The 16960-nt window shown below is 40.9% G+C and overlaps 1 protein-coding gene across 1 annotated transcript in view; it reads right to left on the bottom strand.

The window, feature by feature from the left end:
- Window positions 1–7223: 7223 nt before the first annotated feature.
- WDR75 (WD repeat domain 75) overlaps window positions 7224–16960 on the bottom strand; it is a gene marked incomplete at its 5' end in the record, with an annotated part of 16662 nt that continues 6925 nt past the window's right edge. Inside the window, 8 exon segments of the mRNA XM_010713364.2 lie at window positions 7224–7496; window positions 10208–10299; window positions 10383–10523; window positions 11581–11640; window positions 12524–12693; window positions 13614–13709; window positions 14134–14228; window positions 15901–16084. Coding sequence (XP_010711666.1) covers window positions 7289–7496; window positions 10208–10299; window positions 10383–10523; window positions 11581–11640; window positions 12524–12693; window positions 13614–13709; window positions 14134–14228; window positions 15901–16084 — 1046 coding nt within the window.

Here is a 16960-nt window from a genome sequence, read left to right as displayed (position 1 = left end):
GTAAAACAATGTCCCCAGAGGAGCTCCAGAGGAGCATTACTGTGCTTCTCAGGGCCTAACAGTCAACAACACTGAAGGGCTGAGGAGCTCATTTTCCCCCTTGTTGCTCTTGTTTAAAGGAAACTTAGAAGTATAGTGCCTACTTCTACTTTTTAAAAATTAGTAACGAAGTTTACAACAAAAAGATGAAAGGAAATACGTTTCGCAGGGGAAACTACTACTTTTCTCAGAGAAAACATCATTGGAATAGGTAAGCATTGAACAGATTACATACACTGTAGAATGTCTTCCAGAAGAGGTTCACAAAATTAGTCAATTCTCTATCAGAACTAAGTATTCACCTCTATTTTCTGCTTCGGGGCAACTTACAGCAGTTTCCTGTCTACCTGAATTGTATTTCAGGCTCTTATTGTCTTCGGATTCTCCTGCTGGTTGTTACCTCTTGCCTGTACAGACTCCATCTCTATCTGCCCAATCCCAGTACTTAGCATCCCCAAGAGGCTCCCCAAGGTCAAATAACCCAGCAATTGTTAGGCAGAAACGCATATAAAACACAGTTCTGGATGATGCTAAAACATCCACACACAAATCGTAGTTAGAAGTTTAGCCCTGTTCTTGAACAACTGGAAAAAAAAAACGAACTCTGCAGCCACAGTTTAGTAATACCTATTAATAATCTCCTGGGAAAAACGTAGATAAAGCTCTGGAAGCGAAATGGTAGCCACATAATCTCTTAACCCTTCACGAAAGGGATACCACTGTAGGAACAATACTTATCAGCCTCAGTGCAAACTAGGCTTGCAGGGAAAAAAACTACCAAGCAAATTAACATCGCATTTGTTTAGGGCGACATCTGAGCAGTGCTGCAGGAAGGCAGCACCGCACTCAAATCCTGTTGGTGCAGCCTCAGGAATCCATTCATTTTTTATCATACTTTTTATAACTACTGTGGCTTCAGGTCCCAGTGTTTAGCTGACCACTTGTCTCAGTGGAAAACGTTGGAGGAAGGCAATTCCTGCCCTGGGCTTCTGCCCACGCTCTCTGGTCTATGCCTCAGCCCAAGTGAAGATATGACTATTTCTGTGACAATCTCTGACTGGGAAGGATGCCAGAGCTACTTCAGAGTTACAGAACACTGACCTCTACATAACACAGAGCTATTTGGTCACTTGTGATGTTTCTGGTGTAATTCAAGTCACGAGGTTAAAACTCAGTATCTTTCTCTATGTTCTTTTGTGTGCAATCTTTCTGATAAAGAGTAACAACATACTTAGAAAACCCTAACAAGAAAACAAACCAACTGTGGAAGAACAACAAAAAAACCTTATTTTTCAAATTAATACATTCTAAAGCAGCCACATTCAGAGCAGACCAGGCATTGAAGTTCCAGCTGTCCCTGTGCATTCTTCATTCACATAATTGCAATTTCTTTCAATAGGCATTTTCAAATTAAGACAGTACAATGTGGCTACTCAATGTGGTAGAGCTCTGAACAGACACGTACTTACAACAGTACAAACTAAGTATGTTCTGTGATCCCAGTACATGCAAAGTGCAGATTTAAACAGAAGTCAACAGGAAAAAATAAAAATAGATAAGATATTCCTTAATGAAGATTCCTGATACGCCTCCTTAACCTGAATGCCATCTAAGTTGTCTCCTGATCATACCTGATTATTTAACAACATGACACTTCACTTCCACAAGAATACGCAAACTTCAGAAGACAACCAACAACTTGCTAACAAATATTCAGATCTCCTTCTCACCTCTGAAGCCTCACCTGTTGTCAGCACAAAATAGCACTGGGCTGTGATGCAGCAAGATTTTTTGAAATAATGCGGGTAGATTTCTCTACTCAACTTCCACCCGTTTTTCCCCCCGATCTCATACCTGTTATTTAAGAACAAGACCCTGCAGGCTTCTACAGTATAGTGCATGCTTTGAAAAGGGGAAACACGTTGACTTCACTTTCTTTTCTCTGCACTTCCTAATTTTTAAAACTCCAAACTATCAAAAATCCTGCCCTTTGTCAGTTGGGCACCAAACACACTTCCCCTATTTGTTCTGTTGAAAATTTTAGTTAGTAAATAAAAACTGTTGGGCCCAAGGTTCCGAAAAAGAAACATCATCTGTCCCAGATCTGTAAATAAAGGATATAGGATTGAAAACTGCAGAGAATATGGGGAGCTGAGATTTTTCTTTTTGAGAAGCTGCACCTGACAGTTACTAAACAGCTAATATTAAAAGGAAGAAAACCACAATAGAGAAATAGCCTTAGCTATGCTGTATCTAACAGCAGTGTTGTGGTCCCTTTCTCTCCCTGTAAGTTTTTAAGATAAAAATAATGATACGTAAACCTTCAGCAAACAGAACTTGAAAAACCTCTACAGATCCTGAACTGTACTACTTCCCTGCCATACCAAGGGCTGTCAACAACTCTCAATGCCTAAAATTTGAAAAATTCTCTTGAGTTTTCTAATTCATAGTAATTCCAGTGTAAATCATCTCTGGTACGAGAGAACACATTGTCTGCTGCCCCTCACAGCCATAAGTAACATATGGTCTGAAGAGCTACAGTGTACAACTTCGGTATGAGGATGCAGAAGCACTTTGCTGCAAAGGAACAAAGTTAATTCCAGGCAATTTAGTCCAAAACTGTAACAAAAAAATCACGGTTTTATCACATTACTCTGAGGAGAAGAAACTGTAACTAGCATATAGTGTGCTGTTGGACACTTCATTGAAGTTCCACAGAACTCTTAATAGCACTCTAGGCAAAGCTGTGCCTTTATGCAAAACATTTGTATTTTCCACATTCACCAGTTGACACCCAACAGACTCAATTTGCAGAATTAAAAAATGCAGCCATTTTTCCATTTATCTAAACTAATCGATTTTAAAGTACATTTGACTTAGATTCAGCCAGTACCCAGATTTATTGGCAGATTTATTTTCAATGGTTGTTTTCAGTTCACAAGTGATTACCATGGAGCATGTAGTTTTGTCTCCACCTGCTCTGAAACCAACACAGTGCTCATATTCATAGAATCACTCAGGTTAGAAAAGACCTTAAAGATGGAGTCCAACCACCACCTAACCATACTACCCTAACTCTAACAACCCTCTGCTGAGCACCGCATCCAAACGGATTGTAGACACATCCAGAGATGGTGACTCAACCACCTCCCTGGGGAGCCTATTGCAGTGCTTAAGAATCCTTTCTATAAAGAAGTGTTTCCTTATGCTCAACCTAAACCTACCCTGGCACAACTTGAGGCCATATCCCCTTGTCCTGTCACCAGTAAGAAGGGACCAGGACCAACCCTACTCTCACTGTGAGCACCTTTCAGGTACTGGAAAAGAGCAATAAGGTCTCCCCTCAGCCTCCTCCCCAGACTGAACATATCCAGTTAGTTCCTTCAGTCTCTCCTCATAGGAGATGTTCTCCAAGCCCTTCACAAGCCTTACTGCCCTTCTTTGGACCTGCTCCAGCACCTCAATGTCTTTTCTGCATTGAGGTGCCCAAATGTGAACACAGGACTAGAGTAAAGGCCTCACCAAGGCCGAATACAAGGGCAGGATGACTTGCCTGGTCCTGCTCACCACACCATTCCTGATACGAGCCCGTTGGTCTTCCAGGGCCACATGCTTTGTTTGCTAGGGGTTACTGCATTTTCTGCGCAAACATGTGGCTTCTTATTTTCGTAAACTTCTTTCCTGTTGTAATTACACACAGATCACATAGCCTTACTAATACTACTGTCCTCATCTACCGCAAGGACAAGCTTAGGACATGAAGATCAGCAAGCTGTACACACCAAGGCTCAGCGAACAGCCCTGGCTGTATAGCATAGCTGGCAGGCAGAGGATCTGTCCTTGCTGCTGAGCAGGCAGTACAGTTACTGGCCAGCTGGTGAGGCCCCAGCTTATACATAACCCTTACTGCCCCAACATCCCCACAAGGGACAAGGAGCCTGCCTACCTTGAGGTAATCCTGCAATACTGCTATGTGGGGAAGGGGAGTACCTGACTGCAGCTGTTCCTTTACAGAACTCTGGTGAGTTGCAAATTCTGCCAGAACAGCTTCTGTACTAGATTGACCAGGAATCACAGAATCACAGAATTGTAGGGGTTGGAAGGGACCTCTAGAGATCATTGAGACCAACCCCCCTGCCAAAGCAGGTTCCCTACACCAGGTCCCACAGGTAGGCATCCAGGCGAGACTTGAATATCTCCAGAGAAGGAGACTCCACAACCTCCCTGGGCAGCCTGTTCCAGTGCTCCGTCACCCTCACCGTGAAGAAGTTCTTACGCACATTCGTGCGAAACTTCCTATGCTGCAGCTTATGTCCGTTTCCCCTCGTCCTGTCTCCACGTACCACTGAAAAGAGACTGGCCTCACCGCTATGGCCGCCACACCTCAGACATTTATAAACCTGGATCAGGTTCCCTCTCAGTCTTCTTTTCTCAAGGCTAAACAGACCCAGTTCACTTAGCCTTTCTTCATAGGGGAGATGCTCCAGGCCCTTCACCATCTTTGTGGCCCTCCGCTGGACTCTTTCCAAGAGATCCCTGTCTTTTTTGTATTGGGGAGCCCAGAACTGGACACAGTACTCCAGATGAGGCCTTACCAGGGCAGAGTAGAGGGGGAGGATCACCTCCCTCGACCTGCTGGACACGCTCTTTTTAATGCACCCCAGAATGCCATAGGTCTTTTTGGCCACGAGGGCACACTGCTGGCTCATGGCCAACAAGACAAGGGCAAAGAAAAGAGTAACAAGACAATGTGTTTCAACTACATGATAAAAGAAAATACTTGAACTGCTACTGCTGTGCTTCAGCCCAGGTTTCTGATAGTTAATTGTATCAAATCTGTTCTCCCACATGCAAGCTCTTTTTAACAGAGAAACTAAGCAAATCACCATGTAACATTTTCCATTTTTCAGGATGAAGAGCTCTGTAGAAGGGGATCCTGACAGCCTTCTCCCCAGGTCAGCTGGCTGTCTACCTGCAGGTCGACATACCTGAGGAATAACACACAATTCAGAGTGACCTGGGCAGGCTTGAGCAGAAAGCCCAGGTGAATAACAATACTTAGAGACATAATTCAAGTAGCTTTAAGACTTCATTTGTCCTCTTAAAACTGGGCTCAGAACAGAGTACTCATCCCTGCCAGGAGCATTCCTGCATACAGAATCACAGAATGACCAGGGTTCAAAGGGACCACAAGGATCAGCAAACTCCAACCCCTCTGCCACATACAAGGCCACCAACCTCCCCATTTAGTACTAGACCAGGCTGCCCAGGGCCCCATCCAGTCTGGCCTTAAACACTTAGAGGGATAGGGCATCCACAACCTGTCTGGGCAGCCTGTTCCAGCACCTCACCACTCTCTCTATGAAGAGCTTCCCCCTCACATCCAACCTCAATCTTACCTCCCTGAAATTAAAACCATTTCCCCCTCGTCCTGCTGTTATCAACCCTTTCAAAGAGTTGATTCCCCTCCTGTTTATAGGCTCCCTTTAGGTACTGAAAGGCTGCAATGAGGTGACCCCTCAGCCTTCCTTTCTCCATGCTGAACGAGCCCAGCTCCCTCAGCCTGTCTTAGGAGGAAGGCGCTCCAGCCCCCTGATCATCTTTGTGGCTCTCCTCTGGACCCTCTCCAACAGCTCCCTGTTTTTCTTGTACTGGGGGCTCCAGACCTGGACGCAGCACTCCAGACGGGGCCTCACAAGAGCAGAGTAGAGGGGGACAATCACCTCCCTGTGCCTGCTGGCCACCCTCTTTTGATGGAGCCCAGGATACCATTTGCCTTCTGAGCCGCAAGGACACATTGCTAGCTCACCTTAAGTTTTTCATCTATCAAGACCCCCAAGTCCTTCTCACAGGGCTGTTCTCAAGGACTGCTCCTTTCAGTCTGTATGGATGCCTGGGATTCCTCCGGCCCAAGTACCAAACTCTGCACTTAACTGTGTTGAACCTTATCAGGTACGCCCAGGCCCACCTTTCCAGCCTCTAGAGGTCCCTCTGAATGGCATCCCTTCCTTCTACCATGTGTACCACACCACTCAGTTTGATGTTGTCACAAACCTGCTGAGGGTGCACTTGATTCCTTCATTGAGGGAATTGATAAAGATCTTAAAGAGCACCAATCCCAAAACATTGCTCTGTCAAGTTCTAGGGAATCCTACAACGTTTACCAAATGCTTTAAACAGATGCAAATGATTGCTCATAGTAAATAGTGCTGACCAAACAACTACATACATATTCAAGTAGGGAAAATAATCCTTACAGCAAAATCAGCATACTGTCCTTCATGCTTGATCAAGAATTAGTGTAGTCCATGCACGTAATAAAATGTAAGCTTTCGTCCAAAGAAAGTTAGCACTTGATATTTCTGGGGTTAGAAAAGAAGATTGTGTCGTCCACTTTATTTTCAATGCAGTACTCAAGTCAGGAGCTAAGTAGGGAGAGCATCACTTTTACTGCCAAAGAACATTTGAAGTATCGTTCCTGTTTCCAATAGTTAATCTGAGTATTCTTCAGCAAAACACTTCCTCCACAGCTTCTAGTGATTAACCTTACCTCCAGCAGCTTGCTGTCATATTGCAATAGGACCGGTTACCATATCTGTGCTTAGCACCACACCATAGAAGCTGCAGCTACAGTGTGAGAGGCTCAGTAGTGCAGTGGTCAGGAGATGAAACTTGTTGCAAGGTACGCAATTTTCTTGATGACTAGAATATACTTTTCATTATGGCCAAATACACAAGCCCTATAAACACCAGTAAACACATTAAGACCACAAAATGTGAGGTAAATACTTTCTAGACTCAGAGGTATTAAATCACCTGTCAACCATCTCAGAAGCAGACGGACCTCTAGGGAGACTTGTTACTCATCCACATACAGCACTTTCAAGAACTATCCCTGATTGCCCTACCAGATCTTGATTAAGTAGTCCATGAACTCAAATTGTTTGCTGCTCTTCCCTGGGCCTCAGCTGACCTTATTTGTTAACTGATCACAAGTGACATAATAAATTCAGCTTTACTTGTAGCCTTTTAAATGCAGTTAAAAGGGGAAAAATACAGGTTAAACATTTTCTAAGCTCAGAGAGAATCAATAATGAAGATCAGAACCCTTTTTTCCAAACTTAAATCCCTCCCCTCAGTTCTCTTAGGGCAGTAAAGGTTGCTAAAATTAACAGCCAAACGACTTAAAGATTTCTGGAAGAGCATTTAATCCAAAGCTTTCAACTTACACTATTAAAAAAGAGCACATTTAGAAAACTGATACCCAACTGTAGTCTGTTTTTCTTATTTTCCGTAGTTCTTTTTCCTCAGATTTAGACAGTTTCTGTGTTCTCTCTCCTAATGATTCTACAGGCATTGTATCTTCTTGTTTCATTTCAGTAACAGTGGTTTCCTTATCTGAATCATCCTCTGCTTCTTCACTTTCCATTTCTACTTCAGCAGGAGCTTCTTCCGCACTGTATAAGGATATGATAGGCAACAAAAGCAACATTAATGGATAGTTGTGATACTAGAGACTAAGTTATTACTTAACTAACTTAAAGTGAGCACTAGAATTTTTGTTTTTCAATATAAGACTTCGGAGAAACTACTGTACTTCTCCTGCCATCTCAATTACAAGCTATTTTTTCCATTAAGTAAATTTAACAAGTGTACATTTTCTTTCTCTAAATCCAAAACAACACCATCAGAACATGCAAGGTTAGTATTACATAGAATACTATCAATTCACACCCCTATAGGATTAAAAACAGAATAAATCAGCAGATGAGACAAATAAGAAGGCCAGTCTCCTCACTCAGACCTGAAAAAGATTTCGTCTTAAAGATAAATGCAGTACCTAGCATGTTCTCAGGAATTTTTCTTTTTCTTTTTTTTTTTAAAAACAGTAGCTTTTTAAGCAGCAGTTACCTTCTGACTTGGCATACTCAAGATAATTAGACAGAAAACTGACCATTTGCTATGTGTTAATTATACACTATTTATTCAACTATCTGTTGCTTACGTCTTATTGTTGATACCATTAAAGATGCTCTACATGATTGAAAAGTGCTCCTAAATATCATCTGTTCTAATAGACTCATTTACCACGTGTAAAATCTAAACTGAAGGTACACAATATATTATAATTATACTTAGATGGAAAAGAGCAACATAAATCAGGAAGTTATTCATCATAGTTGCCCAACCCTCCAGTTCTTAGACTCATATGCAACTTAAAATGCACTGGTGACACTAATCACCAGTGTCAAAGTACGAGCTCTAGAGCAGCAAATATTTGCACAGGCCACTGAACTCCTAAATTCTTCAATTCTTCAATCCTGAAGCTGCATGCAGATTACTACATCATCTTTGTATGTACTTGTTACCACTTTTGTTGTTATCACGCAAGTTTTACTTGGGTCATCTCGTAAGAAAGCTAGCAATACCAGCTAACACATCACAGCAGAACTTATCACACTGCTGTAGAAGCAGAATACAATGTACACTTCAGACGTACTCAAACCAGCATTTCTTCTGACTATGTCAACCATCCTTTCATCTGCCTTAGCAAATTTCAGATGGCAGCTGACATGAGTAACATTTTCATCTCCAGCTTGGTAGCAGATTACAAAACACTTTAAAGAATAGACCTCACAAGCAAGTAACAAAACCACCTAGTGGCATTCAGTCTAAGTGTCAAGATATTAAGGTAGCCTTATATTTGGATTAATAACCTTTGTGTTGGCATCCATTTTCTAGAACTTTATGTCGATCTCAAAGGAGCAGGCATCCACACATTTTAAGTACTTATCAGATGACTGCATTAAACTGGAATCAAAGCACTGTCAGACAAGCTTGCCTGTTTTCACAATCTTACTTTGTAGTTTCATTAGGAATGATATTTGAATTCTAAACCAACTGTTAAGTGTAGACCTTAGGTTTAGGAATAGCATTATTTAACATCTTCTTTACAAGGCAGTCAGCAAGAACGAATAGATGCTTGGCAAGTTTGCAGTCAACACTAAGCTGTGCGACGTTGACATCCTGGAACAAAGAGAAGCCATCCTAAGAGATCTCAACTGACCTAAAAGCTGGGCCCACGCAAACCTCATGCAGTTCTACAAGGCCAAATGCATGGTACCGTGCCTGACTTGGAGCAAACCCAGACATGAGTACAGCCTGAGCAGAGAATGCATGAAAAGCAACACTCCAGAGGAGGACTTGGAGGTATCAATGACTGAAAAATCTGCTACGAGATGAGCATGTGCGCTTTCGGCCCGGAAGGCCAACTGTATTCTGGGCTGCATCAAAAGATAAGAGACCAGCAGGGAGGAAGGTAAATTCTTCCTCTACTCTGTTCTCAGGAGACTCCACCTGGAGAACTGCATCTGGGTCTGGTGACACCAGCATAAGAAGGGCATGGATGGACCTGTCAGAATGAATCCTGAGGAAGCCGTGAAGATGATCAGAGGGCTGGAGAACCTCTCTTATGGAGAAAGGTTGAAGGAGCTGGGATTTTTCAGACAGGAGAACAGAAGGGAATAACTTGTTGCAGTCTTCCAGTACTTGAGGGGAGCTTATAAACAGAAGGGAGAATAAGCTTTTCCACAGTCTGATAATAAGGTAAGGGGGAATGGCTTTGAACTAAAAGAGGGGAGATTTAGATTAGTTGCCAGGTGGCAATTCTTCTCTCACAAGGTGGTGAGGCACTGGCACAGACTGCCCAGAGAAGAAGTTCATGTCCCATCCCTGTAAGTGTACAGGACAAGGCTGGATGGGGCCACAGCCTGACCTGATGAATGGCAGCCCTGCCCATGGCAGCAAGGTTGAAAATTCATGATTTTAAGGTCCCTTTCAACTCAAGCCATTCTAGCCTTCTACAATGCTTACCTGAAAATAAAGTTAGATTTACAAAGAACTTTCCAGTATCAAAGTACAAGTCTTGCTTAAGAATACATTATGCCAAATGACAGGATAACTAACAACAGCAACAATAAGGCCAATATCTTAAGCAACTGGCCTTGCACATCAGAACTTTTTTGTTTGTTATACGTTGCCTCTATTAAGTGCTCTACTCGTCTATATTAGCAGAACATAGAAGCATGCTAGAAGACTAGTCTTACGCTTAAAATAAATATGTATTTCATCTCAAATAACATGGAAGAGTCCTGCCAATTTCTCTTACCTCTTATTCTCTTTGGAGACAAGCAATGAATTAATAAATATGGGACACAAGAAGGAAGCAGATGGCAAAACATGTGCTGGAGTGTGCAGGAGCTGAAGAAAAAAAAAAAAAGACATTTCAGGAAAGTTTTTGCTTGCCATTATTTTGCTTGTTGTTTTACTGTAATGACTCCTACCTCTTTGACAGCAGGGGAATCTTGCTCATGGTGATGGCGAACAGGTTTTCCAAGGTCTACATCCCCCTGTGATTGTTGATGTCTATGCTTTCCCAACAGCAAGCTAAATGGGGTCACTGGAAGACTTTCTTCTACTGCCAGCTTGAATAAAAAAAAAAACACATCTTGTAATTGAGAAAGGATTAAGTCTTAACTAGAACTTACTAACACAGATTTAAGTTCCATCTCATTTTCTGTTACCAAAACTCAAGTAGAATTTAGAGTTAACCCAAGTGACAGAGTTTTACACTCAGGTTTAACTCAGCTGAACTGTATGACAGAGCTCTTTGTACTCATACTCTCCCAGACATCCTTTCCAACAAATTCCTCGCAGAGCTAACAGAACTCAGTAGAATCCAAGTTTTTGCTCTTTTAGAAGAACGAACACCATGTGAGTTCACTAATACACCAACTAACTTCCAAAACCAGAAGCTGGCACATGTGCCAGAAAAACTGAAATATGGCTTTCATAAGCCACTTCTGACTAAGAAGATCGCTCAGACCCCAGTATCTGCTGAATGACCTAACTGTCTATCTTGAGGTAGAACACAGTAACTTAACTTCTGATATTTTACTAGATCAGCAACCCTCAAAAATAAACTCATTACTTATATATTACATTCCAATTCAATTTTGTCTAAGCAAGACATTAGCTTCTTTTTTATCTACTAACCTAACCAATCACTCAATCGAGTGCCACTGTATTATTCCTCTCACAAGGCATAGAACAATTCTTCAGTGGGAATTTTCATGACTGAATTTCCCACACTACCTCTTCATGTAAGTACACACTGAAATTTTACATCTTCAAACAGATAAAACAAAATGGACTGACAACATTTCCACCATCACTACGAAGTTGCAAATGGACCATATTCTTGATTCCAAGCATTTAAGAGACCATAATAAAGAGCTTGCTTTAGATCAGGGAAATGAGAAAACGAGGGTGTAGCTTACTAGTACTTCATTTTGTTAAGTTTTTATGAACACTAATTCTGCCAAAACTGAAGAAGTGCTAACTCTTCAGATAATTGCCTGTGCCTTTATGCCAGGATGTGGTATGTCTTTCCATGATGAAAGGCAATTTGAATCTGACAATTAAACACTAAGAATTCAGACCTGCTCCACCTACTCCTAAAAGAACTTTCTCAAAAGTTACCTGTTTGCTTGACAGCGTAAGTCTGTCTTCCAGAGGCTTCGTGCTAACTGTCATTAGCTCCTAAAATAAAGAATGATGCAGCAGAATTGAAATGCACAAAACTGCTTTGTGTATTTCAGTACCTTGTATACAGAAATTTGGCCTTTTGTTGGTCAAGCAGAAGCAGCAAACATCTTCATTTTATAAAGAACCCAAAGGAAGCATGAATGGATCTAAAGGCTCTGAATAGCCTTTCTGGGTGGAATAGAAAGCAAACAAACAGCTATCACCCAAACAAAACAGATAAAATTGATTATCATATGAATCATTTACTTAACTAGCATTACAACAGCTTCTACAGATTTAAGTTAAACAGGATAATGCTATAAAAAGGAAAATAATAGCAGGGTGGCAAAGTCTCTAGCTACAGACAATGAGAACAACCCCAAAGACAGCACAACAGATTCAGAAATGAAATAAAAGAGCTGCTTACCTTTAGGAGGCCTCAGGCAGGCAGGGAACTCCAGCAAAAGACACCCATACCTCCACACCAGCCCTTAAAATGAGGTCTGGGAAGGGGTGGATCCTCCCCTCCCAGTCACTCAGGTGTATTGCTTACACCTGATCTCCCCTGGGTTGGCCCTGCCTTCCCACCAGGTGCTCAATCACTATTTCAGCCCATAATTTAGCACTTCCACTACAAAAAGGATACACAGCATTCCCACATTACTTAGTTTCCTGCATCCATAAAGCAGTAGAAACTGACTAGCAGAAAACCAGTAAGTAATTGATGTTCAAGTGAAGCTATTTTAGCACTGGAAAGCTTTTACTGAAAAATTAAATATAGCTTTTTCTTTTCTGAAATCAAAGGAAATGCTTACGCTTGGCAGCAGCTGTGTAGCAATCCACATTTAGGTTACGTACCCCCCAGGAACCACCTTCCCCACCAGTGACTATTTCTTACTTGTTTTTCTGTAAGAAAAAATAGTTGGGATCTCCTTAGCCAAAGGTACTTCTCTGAGCCAACTGCTTCAGGTACATCTCTTGGAACAAAGGCAGCAAATTGGATCCTTTCTTTACAAAATTTTCTCTGGATACAGATTGGCCGCGGCTCATTTGGCTTAAATACAAACACTGCAAATAAAAGAACGACTTCCCTTAGAGTCATGGCATTCTTACCCTTCCGGATGGCTATCAAAGCACTAGGCATCAAGCCAGAAAGTGCTGGACAGGACTGCCTTTAAGCAGGCATTATACTCAAATACACCTAACACATAATTTATGTTACTTGTATAATCAACGAATACACAGGTGTTATAATTAAGAAATATACTAGAGAGTTTGGCTAAGCAGGTTATTACACCAAAAATGAATAGGTAGAGGGCTTACCCTTGTCCTGGGCTCACTGGCAAACTCCAAAAGAAGGGATCTCCAGAAGAGATCCTTTTCCACTGGCAGTCAGCTCTTAAATGGGTCTAGGAGAGGCAGAGCCAAACTCCACCCCTTCCGGCAGCACAGGTGAATTGCCCTCACCTGTGCTCCCAGGGCTGACTCATTGATGGCCTCAGGTGATCAGAGGTTCAGGCCCTGATTCAGCAGTTCCTATATAGTACTTTTCACAGTATTCCAATTCCAAGAATACACTTGGAAATTAAGTTTCCTGTAGAACAGTAGTTCTGGAAAGATTCATTCTTCACTTACATCAGAAGTCAAATACAAAGCTATTTAGTTCAACCACGATTTTGTGCTTCGAGGCGAGAGTTGAGATCATGCAAGACCCTCATCCTGAGGACAGGTAATTTTACACTGTATTCTGTGCTGGAGACGAACTATTGAAAGTAAAGATGGGGAGCGTGTTGTTTAAATAGTGGAATTTATCTGTACTTAATTACTGCTGCAAAACATAGCTCAGTTTTCCCTGGGTCAGACACAGACTCAGGTCTGTCTAATGGCTTTAATGGAGCTGAATTCTAAGAAAACCTTTTATATAAATCATACTTTCCCAGTTTTAAGTTCCACTGACTAGTACTTGTCAAAAAAGCCTTTGTACTCACAGCTGGACTCTCTAAAGAGACAGGAGAAAGCAGCAATATATTCTGAAAGGGGATCAGGTTGCAGAACTACGACATTGAGGTGAGCGCTCCATTCCACTGAAAAGCAAACACAGCAATAGCTAGATGTGAAAAATAATTCTATTCAGGTGCTTTGCTAAATAAAACTTCAAATGGCAAAGACCCACAAGGCTTAACCTCTGCAAGAGGCATATAACTTCAGTTTTTCTCAGATAAATAAAACACACAAACATTAACAACTATCATTAAAAATGAAGGAAATAATAGCTGTTATTGTGTTATCCATCATCTAAAACACAATTTACTACGTACACGCTTGCTAAGCACATGCATACTGGGCGAGATATTATCTATACTCAAGTACAAAAAACATTTCAAGTCAACACACCATTTTACAGTGGGTCAATCTAGAATTAAACTGGAATTATTTTAAGGTATCATAGTATACCCAAAGGTTAAACATCATTACTTTCACTCTAGCACGCATTTAAGCTCATCTTACATGCGCAACTGAGCAGATTCCAGCAACAGAGAAAGCCGTGATCAGTGGCACCAACCAGGTATTTGGAACACGTTAGTCTCCCAAAGCAGATGGTCCTGCAGAAGTAAATAGTCAAAACTAGTTCACTACCTTCAACTTCTGTTTCTCTATGCAGTTTTGATTCACAAGTCACAAAAAATTCATTGAAGATCTAGCTCTGATATTTAATCAGGACAAGTTTGCATTTTGCTTTCACCTCTAGTAGCAAGGAACTTTCACACACAACTACTAAACATAGAGCTGGGAGACGTCAAGTATGCATGAATCTGTACATTTAATTTCAAGCTGTTCATAAATCACTCTGACTTTAGGCAGCAATTTTAAGCTCATAAATGAGTAACAGATCTTTAATTCCTACGTGTTAACACCAAGGGTGGGGAAAAAAAAAAAAAACACCTCTAGAATGTCTGGGACTGTGCTGAACACCAGAAGAAGGGAAGTGGAAGCAGAAAGAAAATCAGTTACATTCTCACAGGTTGCTCTGACTGAAAACGCGTGATTTGTTTTCAATCACATGAATTTCTTCTTCTTGTTTCAGATTCAAACAACAGATTTCTAATGCTAAAACATGAGAATGCTTTCATAAAGGCAATTGAAGAAATTCTCTTCATCAAAGCATAGCCATTTGAATTTACATAACAGTCATTTAATTGAGTACACAGAGTACCTTATTTCATTTTAATATAGCATATAGCAAAGGCTTCAAAAGGAACAACTCACAAGGGAAAAACTTGTCTCCTTTGACAGCTTGGTACAGTGGCAATTCCCTCAGATGCAATGGGGAGCTAACATGCACTCATGATTTGCCTGCAGACCCATTTTAGAATCATACTTCTAAATTTCTACTCTTGGAGAATCACTATGAATGGACTTGTATCAAAACTTAAAACAAATCTCTTCTTTCAGAGTCTTTAAAACATTGCAAACATGCAGTGTTTTACTTTTCATTTTCTATACTCTCTGTATTTATTTAGAACCTTTCACATTAGTCCAGCAACCGTGTGGAGAGCTAGGCAACAACTCCAAGAGAACACTACCATTTAGTTGAAGCATCTTCCTCATACGGGATTTGTTTAGGTACAGAGATCTGGCACAGAGCTTAACCAGATGAAGCAGCGAGGCCACCTACTGGCCTATTTTTATAAGACAACTGCTAAAAATCAATACTCCACCTGGATCACAAAGCACTGCAATATCTGCACAGCCCTAAAAAGCTTATATCGAGATTGTCCTTTTTGCTTCTCTACCTTTTCCCCCTCACCACAGATCAATGCCGTCCCTCATTATCTTTATACAACAAAATGATCACTAGACCTTCTGGATATATATTCTTATTGTAGCACCACACCCAGTAGAATGTGCTGCGGTGGTCTGCCAGGCAAACACAGACTTTCCAGCAAAAGCTATCAACAGTTAAGACACATGCCTTGTAACGCAGACAATCATGTCAGTACAGGTTTACAGTTAAGCAATACAACTCCTATTTGAATTCAAGAATAAATCACTAACAAAGAGTATAAGTTTAAGTTAGATTTTTATTTTTATTCTTTCATTACTTGGATTCATCTCCAGATTAATGGGGAACTTTTAATTATGCTTTGCTATATACGAACTTAGACTATAAACTCAATGCTTGTATGAACATATTCAATCTAAAAATACTATAAATAAATTCTTTTCATTTTGACAAGTTCAAGAAAGAAAGAATAAGCCAGATGAAAAACATACCTTATTTTTCCTGGTGGGTGACAAAACGTACACTTCAGATCCCAAGTACTCGAATCCCATACAGTGACAGTTTCTTCAAAGCTAACAGCAAGCAAAGAGCCATCTTCTGAGAAACAGCAGTTGGTAGCCTGGTAGCCATGGTAGCTGCCAACGAAGTCACAGCTCCAACTCAAACTATGCTGTGCTGCATTGAATAATTGAATTAATTACATTCAGGTCTCTACACTAAGAGAAGAATTCAAATAGTAGCGATGCAAAATTGGCTCCAGCAAGCAAGTTTACTTTCAGAAGGCATAACTTCCTGTGAAGTAGAAAGAATCTGTAAGAAGCATCTAATAGGTTTTGCATCTCAACAGTGAATCCCATGATTGATATGGTACAGTATAGGGGTTTACTTTGCCAACAGGCATACAGATTAAAAAAGATACTCAAATACTCCAGTTCAAAGTCTAGTATTTCTAAATACTTCGTTCTTACAGAACTGTAGCAAGAACACAAGCATTACTGTTTGAACTCAGGTTGCATTTGATTCCAAGAAAGCTTGCGACTCATTTACACCAAGTTTCAGGAGAGCAAAACAACCTGTCAGTCTGCTCTCTTATCTTGTTTAACCTGCCAGCCTGTTCTACTTAAGTCCTTCTCCTGTTGATAATTACTATAAAGTAACAGAAACCTAACACACATTTTGCAGTATAAACAAACAGGATAAAGAAAGTGAGGAAAGTAAGTACAGCCCACACTGAGATGTCCTTTTTGTTTATGTAAAAGCTGTGAGTTGGTGCTGAAAAGACCTACAGGGCCAGACCAGTTCACTTCTTTAAAAGGCACAGCGCCATCTAGCGGCACAGTGAGCAATTAGCTCCGAATAAAAACGTCAAAATGCAGTCTACATATTTATTAGTTAGTCATTTGCTGGAAAAAAAAAGCTGTGGCATTTCAAATCCTTTCAGCTACACATTCCTCTCCTTCCCTGGACAAATACAAGGGAATTCAACATCAATTTGTACTTTTACATATGCCATGGAATTTAACTCTGTCCTGTTCCTACCTTTTTTTTTTT

Source organism: Meleagris gallopavo, chromosome 7, assembly GCF_000146605.3.
Source record: "Meleagris gallopavo isolate NT-WF06-2002-E0010 breed Aviagen turkey brand Nicholas breeding stock chromosome 7, Turkey_5.1, whole genome shotgun sequence".
Lineage (NCBI taxonomy): Eukaryota > Metazoa > Chordata > Aves > Galliformes > Phasianidae > Meleagris > Meleagris gallopavo.
The sequence above is the reverse complement of the archived record's forward strand: the minus strand, read 5'-3'. Positions and strand labels throughout refer to the sequence as shown.